General features: G+C 38.7%; 1 protein-coding gene across 1 annotated transcript in view; it reads right to left on the reverse strand.

The window, feature by feature from the left end:
* TRAPPC10 (trafficking protein particle complex subunit 10) overlaps window positions 1-15,210 on the reverse strand; it is a 38,530-nt gene that overhangs the window by 11,575 nt on the left and 11,745 nt on the right. Inside the window, exons 5-14 of the mRNA XM_040055737.2 lie at window positions 13,721-13,916; window positions 11,880-11,991; window positions 10,656-10,903; window positions 8,740-8,886; window positions 6,809-6,923; window positions 6,240-6,316; window positions 4,299-4,390; window positions 3,009-3,149; window positions 2,068-2,180; window positions 533-1,047 (exon numbers count right to left, since the gene is read on the reverse strand). Coding sequence (XP_039911671.1) covers window positions 533-1,047; window positions 2,068-2,180; window positions 3,009-3,149; window positions 4,299-4,390; window positions 6,240-6,316; window positions 6,809-6,923; window positions 8,740-8,886; window positions 10,656-10,903; window positions 11,880-11,991; window positions 13,721-13,916 — 1,756 coding nt within the window. The remainder of the gene's footprint in view (window positions 1-532; window positions 1,048-2,067; window positions 2,181-3,008; window positions 3,150-4,298; window positions 4,391-6,239; window positions 6,317-6,808; window positions 6,924-8,739; window positions 8,887-10,655; window positions 10,904-11,879; window positions 11,992-13,720; window positions 13,917-15,210) is intronic.

Below are 15,210 nucleotides of genomic sequence, written 5' to 3' on the forward strand. Positions count from 1 at the left end.
CTAACATCTTCTAAATTCAAATACTTGTAGCTGATCTGTACTTCTTGCAGGCAGGTTTACTACATCCCTCAAGGCAAAAACTGTTCTACCAACACTCTGCAGAGAAGAAGAGGCTGTCAACCAAATTCAACCACACAATCATTTACTGAAGGGCTAGAAAAAGAATTCACATCAAAGCTTTTAGACGTTATCCTGAACGACCTCAACAGCACAGGCAGACTTCATGAGCAGTAATTATATCGCATATGAATTTATCCATTTAATTTTTGCCAGCAAGAGTCCAAACGTTGACGTTTAGGAAGGCTGACTGAAATGATTTCAGGTAGAAGAGTCATCTGTAGGTTTCAGCATAAACACAACAGCATCCTTTCAACGATGGCACAAGAGGAACAAAAAGCTGCAAGGGGAACGGATGATCCAAGTGCAACGGGAAGCGGCACAGGCACCACTCACCAGCACAACGCCCTCCCTCAGCCAGCACTTCTGGTTTTTCCGTCACGAGTGCCACAATCACCCAGCTACAAAAACATACCTGAATACTGAACGTTATTTTATTGTCCCCCGGCTCCAGAGTCAAGTTGTTGCACTTCAAGACGTGAGCCCCGTCTTCCAAAGTGAGCCCCGAGGGCACGTCCAGGGAGCTGCTGCTCTCCTGCCTGCGCAGCAGCATGTGCGCGTTCCTGCAGATGATTCCTGCCGTGTTCAGCGAGTTGTCCGAGGGGCTCCGCTCGTACATTTCACACAGCTCCAGCGCTGGCAGGCTGTTCCTCGAGGAAGGCAAGCCCGTGATTTCACTGGGGAAGGTGACGACGCCGTTGGAAGCTTTGTGCTTGGTGAGCCACTCGGCTGTTTTCCTGTAGCTGTTCTTCTCCACGCTGAAGTGAACGTGGATGGCGACCTGGTCCACGTGGACGGGGATGGGCATTTGGCTCAGCAAAGTCAGCTCGATGGACAACTTTCCACCCACGTGGACCACAGCGTTTGGAGGGTCGAAATGCAGCGTTTTCAGCTGGGCAAAGGAGTGCATAGGCAATATAACCTTTTGACCTGGAAAGATAAGAACAGGGATTTCATTATTCTCCGGTGCTGCGGGAGATGAGCAAAATTTTTCTCTTAAAAATTCAAGCCCTAGAGTTAAATGGATCAACAACTTTTCAACAATTCAACATTTCACAACAAATCAATGCTTTCCAATTTTTCACCTTGCATGAGAGTTAAAAGATGCTGAGATTTATTTTCCAACAGTTACTTAGACTACAATTTCCATTTCCAGGCTATTAAAAACAACTGAATTAAGAGAGACTGTCCAAGCAGAAGTTAAACATATCTACTACATATCATACTACAAACACAGTAGCATTTTGTGACCAACTTCTCCGAGCTTGTACAAGTTTAAGAAACTAATAATCAGGGTGGTGCCTTGAGCCAGCAGCTCTGCTGTGCAAGAAGTTTTCATTCTCTTTTCCACATCTCAAAAACAACCCTAAGGCAGTACCTAAAATTAATTAAAAATCAAGTCTAAAGTAACATATTACTTTAGGTACATCTAATCATTAAGAAAAAAACTCTGCATAAAAACAAGAGTGTTTTGGATCTACAGGATGTATTCCATAGGAATTTGAATTATGATTAATATCTGACAAGAAGGTATTACTGAAGCAGCATGAAGAATAAAGAGAGGAAATGGGATGGACAAAATAATAAGCTGCAAGTGGATGGGCACAGATCTAACAACAAAATCCAGGATGTACCATCACAGAGCTGCCACTTGCATGCCAGCAGTGAGACAAAAAGGTTAGGAATTGAAAAAAACCCAACACACAATAAATTATGGGCTGTTAAAGCAGAGAAACGTCACTGAAGGAAAACAAAGACTTTGCAGTATTCAGGAGGAAAATGTTAATTACCCTTTCATCATTAACTATTCTTAATTAGTGTGGATTTATAAATGTTTTGGAAAACACAAGTTCACAAATTCTACACAAAATAATGAACCCAATCAGAAAAAGCCTCCCCATCCACCTGTAGGGAACAACCAGACTGGAGTAGCTTAAGACCCAGACTTACCTTGGTTCTCTGCTTGCTGATTGGTAAAATCTAATATTTCTTGGCAAAATTTTTTGCGTTCCTCTTCTGTTAAATGATTATCACCAGCTAAAAGGCTGCTTGTTTGGAGATAACTAATGAAGTTAAGGAAACAGGAGGTAGAAACCCACAACAATTAGAAATTTGACTGAAAACAAGACATTCAAGTACTGCTTTTCTGATCTATAGAGACAAGACCTGCTGTTATTATCACTGCATTCTTTCACTAGAAAAGAAACAATGGAAGATTTCCCATCATCTGAGAGTATTGCAGAATCTCAATACTTCTGTAGCAGACCTACTAAAAATATGATCCATTATTAACCAGTGCAATCTTGCCTCATCTAAAAAGATTCATGAGCATAGAAAATTCATTATTTGACAGAAATCCACGCAGTGTGCAAGTTAAAGGCACAGTGTCTTGCATCACACTGGCCAACATTTAGCACTAAATAATGTGGGGTATTTTATTTTATTCCCATTTACCTGGCTGAGAATCTGCCAGCTGTTACAGCATCATTTACCATAACTAAGTGATAAGACATTCTTTTAAGTGCTGAGGATTTAAATGATCAATTGAATATTCAGCTAAGAATGCAACATTACTGGCTCAGATTCCTTATGAGCATTGGCACTGGAGCAGAAGAATTTAAGAGCATTTAAAAGTGATGTGAGAATTTGCAAAGGAGGCTGGCATGTATAACGTGTGTCTCGTTCTAAAAGCACTCAAACCAACAAAAAATCAGCACAACAGAACAACCCCCAGAATACACTCTATGGTATCAAATAACTCAGCTGTCTCAGCTCAGACTCAGAATGTCTGGCAGCCTCTACTGTTAAATAAAAGTTAGAGACGTGTCAGAAGAATAATCCCAAGCATCATTTTCTCCTGTCCCCACTGTTCAGGCTCTGTTAGAGGATACTTTTCTATCTGCCCAAGCTGCTTCTGACACTCAGCCAGCTGCTTCCTCGTGTGTGTCACCAGCAGTGCCCAGCCCTCAGCAAGGTAGGTTTTCAGTGCTCCTTGCAGATACACCTCTGCCTTCTGGGGACCTTTCTTCCTCCTTGGAAAATGAAAAAAGGAGCACAGAGCAATATAAGAACCTCTGCAGCCACGAAAACTCTCTACATCCTTTCTCAAAGTGCTGATGGGGGAGGAACACTGCAAGTAAATGCAGGACAAACTGCAGCGAACAGTTATGATCTTGAATTTTCTGGTAACAGATCAATATATGGGCCTTCCTTTATTGCAATCCACTTAAGCAAGTAGAACTGCAATTAATGTCATTATTCCATGTCAATGAAAAGCTCCATATGCAGATCTATCCCAAGTCAGAGCAAATGATGTGAAGGGACCTCCCACAAATAAAACAAAAGCCACCTAAAGCTTCTGACAGTCAACTAAAAATTTGCTTACACAACAATTTTAAAGCAGAATAATACTTCAATGAAAGTTTTATCACCACACAGCAGTTCCATGGCAGTCTTTAAACCTATTTAAGTTAATTTAAGTTAATTTAGGAGAATCTGTTGCAACGTAGAGATCAGATTGATTAAGTGAATATCAGTGGGAAGCATGCCCCAACATATTTTCCAAAAAAACCCACTTATGACTCCCAAATTCTTTTAAATAAGAAAAACAAAATGACACTGAAAAATGCAGGCGGTTATCTCAGTGGATTTGAGCAGCAGGAATGAAAACAAAAAATGTATTTGGAAATCAGGAATAAAACTACTCTTTCACAGGAGGGGAAACAACCACTTTGCAATGATAACCTCAAATATGAAATGGATTACTCTCCAAAGTCATGTTTTCTGGCTTTTTTTTTAGATAGATGCAGCCCATATAAGTAAAGATAACAACTGCATTTACTATAGCCTGCTTCCTAAGGAGGCTTCTGACTTGTTTCAAAGTTTACAGTTATCTTTCCCACCCTTTTCTCCCCAGAAGAAGAAAGGATCAAGCTAAAGAACATAGGACAGTTAAAGGCAAGAGTAAAATCATGAGGTGAGAATTCAGGTTTGATAATAGAGATTGCTAGTTTTCTTTTTTCTTTTTTTTTTTTTTCTGAAATACAGCCTGAAATAGGGTTTATTTACATTTTAAAAAATACTTTTTAAAATTCCTGTTTAATTACAGGGTATCTTCCTCAGGGATAATATTGAAACTTTTCAAAGGCAATGCATTTAAGATATTTAAAAAAGTCATTTACATATAAAACTCTGCCAAGTCCTTTCCCACAAGCTTAGCTGAGCGAATTCTTCCAATATTTGTGTACATTTCAATGGTGGCATGGGACAGATCCTGTTTAAAAGAAAAGAAACCATTATAAGCTTTATGTATTTTTGGCATCTGTATGTTTATTTCACACAAACTCATAGCCAGTGACTAAGTTACTGTAACAAAATGCCCAGAATGAGTCAGATTTGCGCCCAGCACAAAATACACAGCAATTGTAAGGTCACCTTCACTCCTCCTGCAGCTGGTCATATCCCGTATCTGTGAATGCTAAGTTATAATCAGAATAATTATTTTCACAAGAGTGCCTTAAAGGAATTTTGCTTGCATTCCCAAATTGAAGTTTATCCTTCATCTTTAAGTTTAATCTCCAATGCAGCCACAGTGTCTAAGTGTCACCTCCCTCCCCTTGCCCTAAGCTTTAATAACAGCTGCACAAAATTAGCAGTTACAACACACACACACACTGTGTTCAACCACCCAACTTCTTTCCAAAGCCCATAATAATCTCTGGCCAGATATGTTAAAATATAAAAAAATACATCACATTGTCGCAGGATAAAGGGGAATGACCTCAAACTGAGAAGATTTTTTTTTTTAAATGCAAATAAATTCTCCTAGGTGCATCTGTAAGTTTTAACTAATTCTGTGTTCTTGTCCACTGAATACAGAACAAGATTAAATATGGGTATACATACAATGTACATATTTACATGATAATTACACAAAAACCCATCTTTTAGAGTGTATCTGACATCTGAATTTCCTTCCATAAAAGTGCAGTCATAAATGCAAAGAGAAATGGCAATTCCTCTGGCAAACACTATAAATCCCACTTAGTTTCTTAAATTTAGGAAGTTACTGCTGAGCTTAGCAGAGATCTTCAGGTGCAAGTTGGAATTGATCAGGTAAGAGAAGCTGGCAACTCTTTAAGATTTTAATTCTGATCCAGCTACATAACTAACCCTATAAATAAATGAAGAACAAAAATGAAACCCAGTATCTTCAGACAAAATGTTTTGAGATTTATTCTTTTGATAAAACTATGTATAATTGAGCATCACATGGTTTTCATGTTTCAAAAACAGTATTCCATTTTCCTTCAAGTTTTCTCCAGAAAGCCTTATTGGACATATGCAAATATGGCAAATTTTAAAGGAAAATTATTTAAGGGGGAAAAAAAAGAAAACAACCAACAAAAACTGTCAAACCAAGCCCTCAAAAATCAAACACATTCTTGTGACAGTCAAGATTTTTTTATTTTATTTAACAGTCTTCTATTTCAAAAACAAAACCAGCAAAACAAAAAAAAACCCTGAAATCATTACAATGGTTACTCAGTAGAGGAATTTCTCTCAGGAAATAAAGATGCACAATAATAGAATCCTCACTGTGCATCAGTCTGTGCCAGGTACAATCCTATTACCCACAGATGTCCCACAGTTTATATATATAAAAAAAAAAAATTCAACATGATTAAAGTATAACTTTAATCATGTAATACTCATTGCAAAATGCAAGCCTAAACCATTTAAAAGGAAGCTGAATTCACACATCAATATTCTTCTGAGAAAGAGTCAGTTAATTCTGAATTTGGGATAGCAGAACATGACAGCCATGACATTGGCTTTTCTAATCTCTAATTATACATACCCACAGATAATAACCTCCAGCTCATAACTGTAAATATTAAAGTTAATGCAAATGTTTGACACTTGGGGCCCCTACAAGGTTCCAGCTGTTAAACAAATCAGCCTTGCTGTGCTCAGTGTGCAAGAAATAACCTTTGATACCAAAATATGGAAATAACAGATTTATGTTCTCAATGTATCTTCTCAGGTTTGAAACTTTGGCCCTATTTAATCTACAGTGTAAACACACAAACATAATATAAATAAGCAAAATTCATACTTACTAAGTAGTGTTTTTCAAAAGCTTCTACAGATGATAAGGCCTCTTTGAGTTTCTTGTAAGGGCTCTGCGATGCATTGGCTTTGGAAAACAGCAGGACAAGAGGTGTCACTTACAAACACATTCTCAGAACAGCATCCCTCCACAATCCCTCCCTGCTTTTTCTCCAGTAGAAAGTGGAGAGAAAACTAAAAACTAACTTTATAGCTTCAGGTGCAGGTTATCTATCTGCACACAATCAAGGATGCTCCATTTGTTTTTCCAATAATTTTATTTTACATACTCGTCTGAACGCATTAGGAACTGCACTGAAATCCAGTGCTGTTCAAGACCATTGACCTAAATGCTGATAAGGGGAGCATCGATGGAAAAACTTATCCTTGCAAGCAAGGAGATGCATTAATAATCTGAAATACTAAACAAACACTGAAAGAACTTGTAAGAGATAAAGTTCTATCAATGTGTGTATATGTAAGGATATTGAAAATTCTTATTACTGATGTACTTCTATGCTAAGCCTTTCAGACAGTGTCAGCTACTGGAAGGAATTAATTCCACCATTCCTGGGAGTACCTGTCTCAGGGCGTTCTGCTCCCAGCCCTGCTAACAGATCCACGGTCCTGTTAAGGTCTTCTGAATTGGGTCCCTTCTCTGACACAAGTCCACACAGGTAACCCAGAGATTTCAACTGTAAGAGAAGGCAGATGCTTGCTTTCAATAGGCTATAAAATCATTACCAAACTCCTCTTGTTCTATTACATCGTTCCATTTTCATTGCTTTCATATTATGCTGCTTCTAGGATCTCAAAATTAACTGTTATTCTCACAGTACAAAGTAACTTCTTAAGGAATTAAACTGCACGTAGGTTACTGACTCAAATATTGGAACATGTGCCTACACACACAGATCCCTACGTGCACAACACCTAATCTGTGTAAATCCTTCTGGCTTTCAACACAAACCCAAACAAAGCTTGAGATGCTCAGCAGTTATGACCAAAGATTATTTCTAATAGCTGTCTGTATTTTTGAAAACTGCATAATCAAGAAAAGCAGGCAAGTCTGCAGTACAGTGGTTGGGCAGCTTGCAAATTCACCTAAAGTATTGTATTCAGGTGAAAACCTTCCTGAAAAAGAGATGAGCACAGCAAACAGGGTTAATACAGTTAACTACCATAAAGCCCCTTCTGGACAGCAGCTGGCGGCTCAACACCCAGAATATTGCCTTAAAGAAGCTCTTATCTATCGGCCATTTGGTTGATTTACTTAGAAAACTCAATATAAATATTAAGGTAAGCCCACAAAAGAATAAAGGTCACAGCTTGTCACATTACTCCACACCACTAAAAATGGGGATGGATATTAAACTTTTTTTAAAAATTTATTTTAAACTCCACTTAATTTTGTCACTAGTTGCTACATTTCTTCAGTCAGTCAGTTCCACCTTACTGCTGCTCATTATCCTAAAATTCTTCCCTTTGTGTTTGAAAGATGATGGAAGGGAAGAACATTTCCAGCTCAGTGTTGGAACTTAACTTCCATAGAAACATCTAAGGAGCATGGGAAGAAGCTGATGCACCAATTTCCTTTTTAAACAATTCTTTGCTTCCTTTATTCTGATCTCCACCCCCCTCTTTACTTTTTTGACAGTAACTCTTCAAGGTGAAACTTATTTCCCTGCTTTTGTAATAAAACAAGGACCTCAAAGGCTCAATTAGAGGATTATTAAGTCTACTGAAACATGAGCAAACTATGATTAAAATAAACAGCAAATATTCTACAGGCTATGCAAACATGAAGGTGAATCTTCCAAATATGTTGGTCTTCAAAAACATCCACAAATACCACGGTAGACTATTTCAAGAGTTTCTGCAGTTCTTTCTAAAATAATTTTCAACTGTGGAAAGCAGTAGCAATTTCAAACATCACCTCTTTCATAGAAACAGAGTAAGTGGAACTTGAAAAATTAGGGAAGCAGTTCAACCAAACTGAAAAGGTCACTTGAGAACATTTAGGGCAAAGGCTGGAAACTGAAAAAATGGAAATTATTTGTCTCTTTCACAAGCCACCAAGGGTAACACCTTCAATGAAGGTAGGGGTGTATTGCTGCTGTACTAACATGCTGGAGAAAAAATGACCTGTGTAAACAGACTGCTGTAATCTCTATTTTTAATGGTAAATGCATCCAAATCTGGGAATTTTTTCTGCTATATCTGTAATTCACATGCTCTTCCTCTCAGTCAACATGGACTGACCTCACTCTAGAGTTTAATCAAACTAGTGATTAATGATCACATTAGTGATGAGGAAAGGAGAGGACAGAAAAAGAGGAGGACAAACCCTTGTAATTTTCAAACTCCAAATGACAGAGGAAAAGGTGAATATAAACGTGGATGTCTCACCTAGACTAGACTCAAGACAATGTACAGACCCCAGTATTAAATTCCACAATAAAAAGGACAAAATCTGTACCAGGGAACAAATATTCTATTTCAATCACTCACCTTCTCCGTGGCATAGCTCCACAGGCCAACAGTGTGGGAAACATTTGCATCTATCTGAGCCCTATCACAGCAGCCTTCAATTCTCTGTAAGACTTCCAAGCAACTCAAAAACACCCAGCAATCCAAAGCTCCAGGAGGAACTGAGACCTGGAGGTGAACAGATAAATTTAACTGGGAAATAAACCACCATCAGATGAGAAAAATACTTCAGCAAAAGTACTTTTCTTGACGCAACGCAGCAAAACTTCTTAGAAGAGATTACTCTAAGAAGTCACAAATCAGAGCTCAACTCTTGCTGCCTCCTGAATAATTTGTATATATTAGTTCATAAAACATATTAACTAGATTTGATACATTCATCAAGATGCAAGAGAAGGAAAGGGAGACTAATAGGTCTTGGAAAAACTCCAGAAGTCTGAAAACTCAGCTTAAGGAAAACACAGTTAGGAAAAATTTCTGTAAATAGTCTACTACTTTCCTAAGGAGACATCAGTTCTAAATGAGACTGAAATGAAAATAAAAAGAAGTGTTAAAAACCTGAAAAAAAATTAGTGTCTAAGATTCCTTCACAAAAATAAGCTTATTCATGGAAGGATAAGACATCTGTCATGGACAATTAATTTAAAAATGGAGATGAAAACAAACAAAGAAACACAAAAATAGAAAGACAGAGCAAGATAAGAGTCTAATACCAGAATATTTTCAAGAATTAAGATACAGATGAGCATAACTAAAGACATAGAATATAGCCACAATAATGGTGCTTCAAAATCCTGTTCATAACCCATGCAAAAACGTTCCTTTTAGAAAGACTATAAAAGTCCTAAAACCCATAATAAACTAGGTGACTAATGGGATAGGAAAGTCCAAAGCAGGAGCACAATGAACTTGAAGAAATAATAAAGATCTGAATTCTGAAAGAGTTTTCAGGAATACAAAGATGCTAAGAACAGAACAGACTTCTGCTGTGTTCAGTGGTGTCAAGCCATGCTTAAGAGGTTTGCCTGCATGAAGAAAAAGGATCACAACAGGGATAAGTACAAGCTGTGCACAATTAAGTGTCACTGTCTCACAGTCAGGACACTGCATTCATTTTGGATCACCACAGCAAGACAGGAACAACAGAAATAAGAGAGTGCAGAGGAAAACTCCAAACACTGGGGGCACAGGACGGACCTGGAGTGCAGCAGAAGGGGAACTGTAGGAAGGCTTACATTCTGGAAATTTAAAAAAAAAAAAAAAAAAAAAAAAGCCCCCACAAAATTCACACACAAGTCATACTATCTGTGGGAATTACACATTAGTTTGAGAACACAGGAAGGTGTCAGCAAAGCATCTGAAGCAGATTTGCAGTTTTTAAATGCAGATAAACAGATGGAACTTACTACCACAATGTCAGACAGGCAAAAGTTAGCAGCTGCTGTTATAATGGCACAGATAAAACTAACAGAGCATCCATGGGATGAGGACATGGGTAAGCCACAAAGTGATATTCAGAAATAATCTCTTCTTTTTGTTAGCCTGCATAACAGTATAATAACCACTCTGCCTTATTTGCTTCAATACAACACTGCTAGAGATTTAAATTATGGGAACCCCAGTTTAACAGATTGGTAATAAATCCATGAAAGAAGCAGGCAAATGACTGTCAGTTTAGAGAACAACTTTCCAGGTGAAGACTAAAACACTTTAACTAAACAGATTTAGTTCCCAGATGCGACGTCTCCAAACTTCTTGCCAGAGACATCCTCACGATGCAGAACCAACTGCAGCACAATTGTTATTACAGCATCATTTTGGTAACTCCCAGCCAGTGCTTACTGAATGCTGGCCACCAACAGCTAAACTTGAAAGGTCTGGTTAGATCATCACTGGATGAAATGATTCAGGTAGTGGAATGGATGACACTGACTCACTTCCAATAGCTTGAGTTCCTGCACACAGTTGTGAAGAAGCTCCAGCGCTCGCTGGGAAACCTCCCATGGCCTCTGCAGGAAGATTAAGAGCGTGCACTGCCGAGAGAAGAGGTAACTGCGCAGGTCCAGCAGCGTCGCCTCTTGGTTCTGAATCAGCTCTCTCTTCTCCATGTCTATTGGCTTCCGCAGAATTAAACCATTCCAGCTCCTCACTGGCTGGCAAAAAAACGTCAGCCAGTTTGCACCATCTAAGTAAACAAAGTCAATATCCAAGAATCAAGCACTGCTCTCTAGGAAAGCCTCTTCATCCTCCCTCCAGGGGCTGTGAGCTGCCTTAGTGCTTCCCAAGTTTATCACATGGATAAATGACTTAATGGCTTAACTGCAAAAGCCAAACGAAAAAACCACCAGAACGTCCACAGCGAGGTAAGATAACTGAATTTCACATTCAATTCCCACAGGCCTTTTGCCTTAATTGTTTGTTATCAGTATGGTGGCAACCAGCTTGCAATTTATTTATTAGCAATTAAACCTACCTGAAGTTTAAAACAAAGCTTTATCTGCTCAAGTATTTCTTCCTCAGATTCATGGATGGATGTGCTCCCACTTGCAGGTACTGCATTGGGTTCAGTCAGCACAAATCTGTTCCACTGCAATTACCCCTGCACTATATTTTCAGCAGATTCATAAAACATATCTGATTAAAGCTGTTATATAACAGCATGTACTTTAGCTCATTAAAACAGTTTAAAGCTATTTGATACTTCTTGCACAGTAATTTTTTTCTCAAAAATGAAGTTAAATCTTCTGTAGCGCAGATTAAGCACCTATTTCTATTAAGTTTTGCAGTGATTACCAAACATCCTGTGTAATTTGAGGCAACACTGAATGCACTTTTCCAGGAAGCTCTTTACTGAAAAATCTAGCAGTGAGCTGTAAAAACAGCAGCTGTATCTCAGCCAGATCAATACTTGTGTCATTTCATAGTTCAGGCCTCTGGTTCTAACAATCATCCCATTAGAGCAAAACACAGGTTTTCATTAAATTTTTTTTCTAAGCTTCAGAGACGAGAAACAAAATTTTGGTAACTGACAGACACTTGTGTTTGCACACAGCGTGAAACGAGAACAAACTGCCTGCTGCAGCCTCCCAAAGCACAGGGCTGCTCAGCACAGCGAAGGAATTCATGCACTCAACATTTTTTTCACATTTTCAGACACTTACCACCGGCCCCAAAGTTGACAACGTACTGAGAGAACAAGGCATCCAGCTCATCATACTGCACCAGGGCATCCTCAAACTGCTGCAGCATCTCAAAGACAAAGGCCAGCTCTTCCTTTTGGCACACAAGCAACATGGGGAACACATTATTGACACTCTTCATGTCTGGTATTACAGCCTGTCCCCATCCATCCACACAGCTCCAGGAACTACTTCTTCTAATTTTCATTTCGCACACATAGAAAAACCTGCCATTGGAGAAGATTTCTTCCCAACCCAGGGAGGGTCACAAAAGGAGATGAAGTCATTCAGCTCTGCCAGTAAATTCTGATGTGTATCCAGATCCTAATTCACCACAAGATACTGCTCATAGATCTATTAAAATTTTGAATTTAAATAAATAAATGAATAAATGCTGAAGACTCATCTCCCATAATAGTGCTGATGATTTCCCCTCAGTTTACACCACGAAGGCATCAATTGCAGCACACCATCAAAGGTTTTTTTGAAGACAACACTAAACTGCTGAGTAGGAAAGGCCTCAAAATTAGATATATCCTATGCAAAAGATAGCACGTGCAGTCAAAGGAGACATGAGGATGTGGTGGAGTAGAGATCAGCACTGTGTGGGGACCAGAAAATTCCAAAGGGATCAAGGTCTTTAGTTTTATTAAACAAGAGGTTCTTGCTTTTCTCTAAAGCAGGTAAAACAAAATTGTATTTATAACAACATAAAGAATAGAATTCATGGCACTCTCTGTACGGATTACTTCAAAACAGACACTTTTCTAAACATCACCTCTATAAATACTGATAACAATCTGAACAAAGGAAACAGCAGCATTCATATCAAATACGAATTGCAGGTTTGAGCGTGTATGCACAGTTGTTGGGGAGGATGAAGCCAGAAAGCCCTATAAATATGATTGCTTAGATTCTGAGATTGAGAAACCTGTAAGTGAGATAGAATTGAAAGTAAGTTTTGATGTTTGAGATGTATTAGATACTGGATCTCTGGGAAAACAGTTATGTGACCATCTGAAAGTTACCTGCAGCCAGACCCAGAGGTCAAATGGAATGTTCTGTCTCACCCCTCAATGTATGGTTCATCCCACACCTGTACCCCTCCCCTGAAGTATCAGGTATCTGTAACCCCATTGGCCCAAGGCTTGTTCCAGCCCACCTTGAAGACCCCTGATAAGGGGTCCCGGGGGGCTGGACGCTCTTTTTGCTCTTTGCTCTTTGCTCTTTCTGCTTGCACCCTTCCCTGAGGACTTTCCTCTCTTGGAATTTCCTCTCCCTACTTCTCCCTTCCCCCACTTTCCTAGGCCTTGCCACGAGCTGCAGCCTGGCAGCTCCGAGCAAGGCCCCCACATCCCTTACAATAAACCTCATCTTCTAAAACCTAACTTCAGAGATCTCTCGTCTACATTCATCTACACCGTCCTGGAGTCCTCAGCAGCAGGAGAAAGCTATTTCTACACACAGTAATGGGACATTTACCCCAAATTCAAGATCAGCTACTAATTCAAGATCAGCTACTTTTTAGATGCAATTAGTTTGCTTCAACTGAGGTTCATAAAACTTTGACAAGCTTGAAGAGATCCTGCTTTTTTAACAGCAGGAAACTGCATTACTGCATTAACTGTACTGAAAGGTAACTCAAACCTGCTGCAAACAGGATCCAAAAATGCTGCTTTTAATCCAGTCTCCGTAATTCCTTCCTCAGCCTTCAAAGAATGATCAGAACATTAAAAGTACCAGAAATCCAACCACAACAAAAAAGCACCATTTAAAAAAACACTAGGACTCAAATATTTTCTTCAATATCAAGAGACTCTTACCTGGACCATGAAATACTCGCAGAAGCTCCACCCTGGCTCAGTCCTTTTCTCTCTCAGAGTTCTCATGTCATCTTCAAACTTGCCTAAGTTTTTGGTAAAGGACATGAGAAGCAATGTCCTGAGTTTGGTCAGGAAGGCATTCCATGATTCCTGAGAACGGGATGAGTCTTTCAAAGGGTCAGAAAGTACCACACATCTGGGAAGAGATTGATAAAATTGCATTTGAGGAGGAAAACACATAATTCACATATAAATGCCCAGCTGAATACTGTGCATTCCTGACAAACTCAGAGTGAAAACCATTTAGTTTTTAATTCCACATTAATCAGAGGAAAAAAATGCAAGGTTGAGGGTTATGTTTGTTTGTTTGTTTGTAGGCAGCTATGTTGGGGTTTTGTTTTCTTTTTATTTTGGTTGGGGCTTGGTAGCTTTTAAATAACTTTTTCATATGATACAGCTTATGAGGGGAGTTAAGTGTTTTACCCAGAATGAGTACTCTAAAGCTTTCTTTTTTATTTTAGCAAATAATGACTACATTATTCTAACTACTTAAATAAAGGTAATGCTGTAGCTATCCTAGAAAAGTCTGCCTAGCAATACAAATCAGCAAAACAGCAAATATAGCGACTCCTGGTAAAGATTATACAAAATACAAACCAGGATCTATTAGATCACATATGGTCAGCCTAGCCTTTCCTAACTCACTTGAAATAATCATCCATAATAGATTCTTGAAATATCTCAATCTGGTTTTACACATCCTATGTGCTAAAACTTCCTCTGCTTTTCTCAGAAAGTAAATAGATCCCATTAGTTTACAAATAAATCAACTTTTTCAGAGAATTGTCCTTCCTCAGTTTTTTCTATCACAATTTACGAACATTCAAAAAACTAATGATACCTCTAAAGACAGGAAAATCTCTCATCCAAGTACAACACTATTTCCAGTTAGAAAATCCTATTTTGTTGGCTTTAATGAAAGCAAAACCAGTTTCATACATTCATTACTATTTCCTTAGAATAAAAACATCTGAAGAAACTGGCCTTATGGCAATTATCTCAGAGTGGAAAGGTGATTAAATGAACAGCAGAAAGTACAATGGCAAAAAATAAGCCGTAGCAAGAAAAGCTAGGCTTTGGCTTCATATTCCCAACTCACCTCACTCCCACTACCTGTAACTCTGGTAAGATTTTTGCAAGCACCTAAGCAAACAAAAACCCCTGCAGGTCTAAAAGCTGATTATCATCACACTGCTCCCCTTAAAGCTCTCTAAGCCAGGAGGAGATACTTGAAATCTATTTGAAACACATTTCAAAGCCGCCACAAACCCAGGGAGAACTGAAAATAAAATTTCTCCCTTTATTCTTTGTACCAGCCTCCTTCAAAACACGAATCTTACAGAGCCACCAGTCTGAATGCTGGACATCAAGGGAAATCTTTAAATGAGCAAGGAATGTCGTGCATGAGGAGCTGAGTTTCTAAATCAGCA

Source organism: Hirundo rustica, chromosome 2, assembly GCF_015227805.2.
Source record: "Hirundo rustica isolate bHirRus1 chromosome 2, bHirRus1.pri.v3, whole genome shotgun sequence".
NCBI classification, from domain to species: Eukaryota; Metazoa; Chordata; class Aves; order Passeriformes; family Hirundinidae; genus Hirundo; species Hirundo rustica.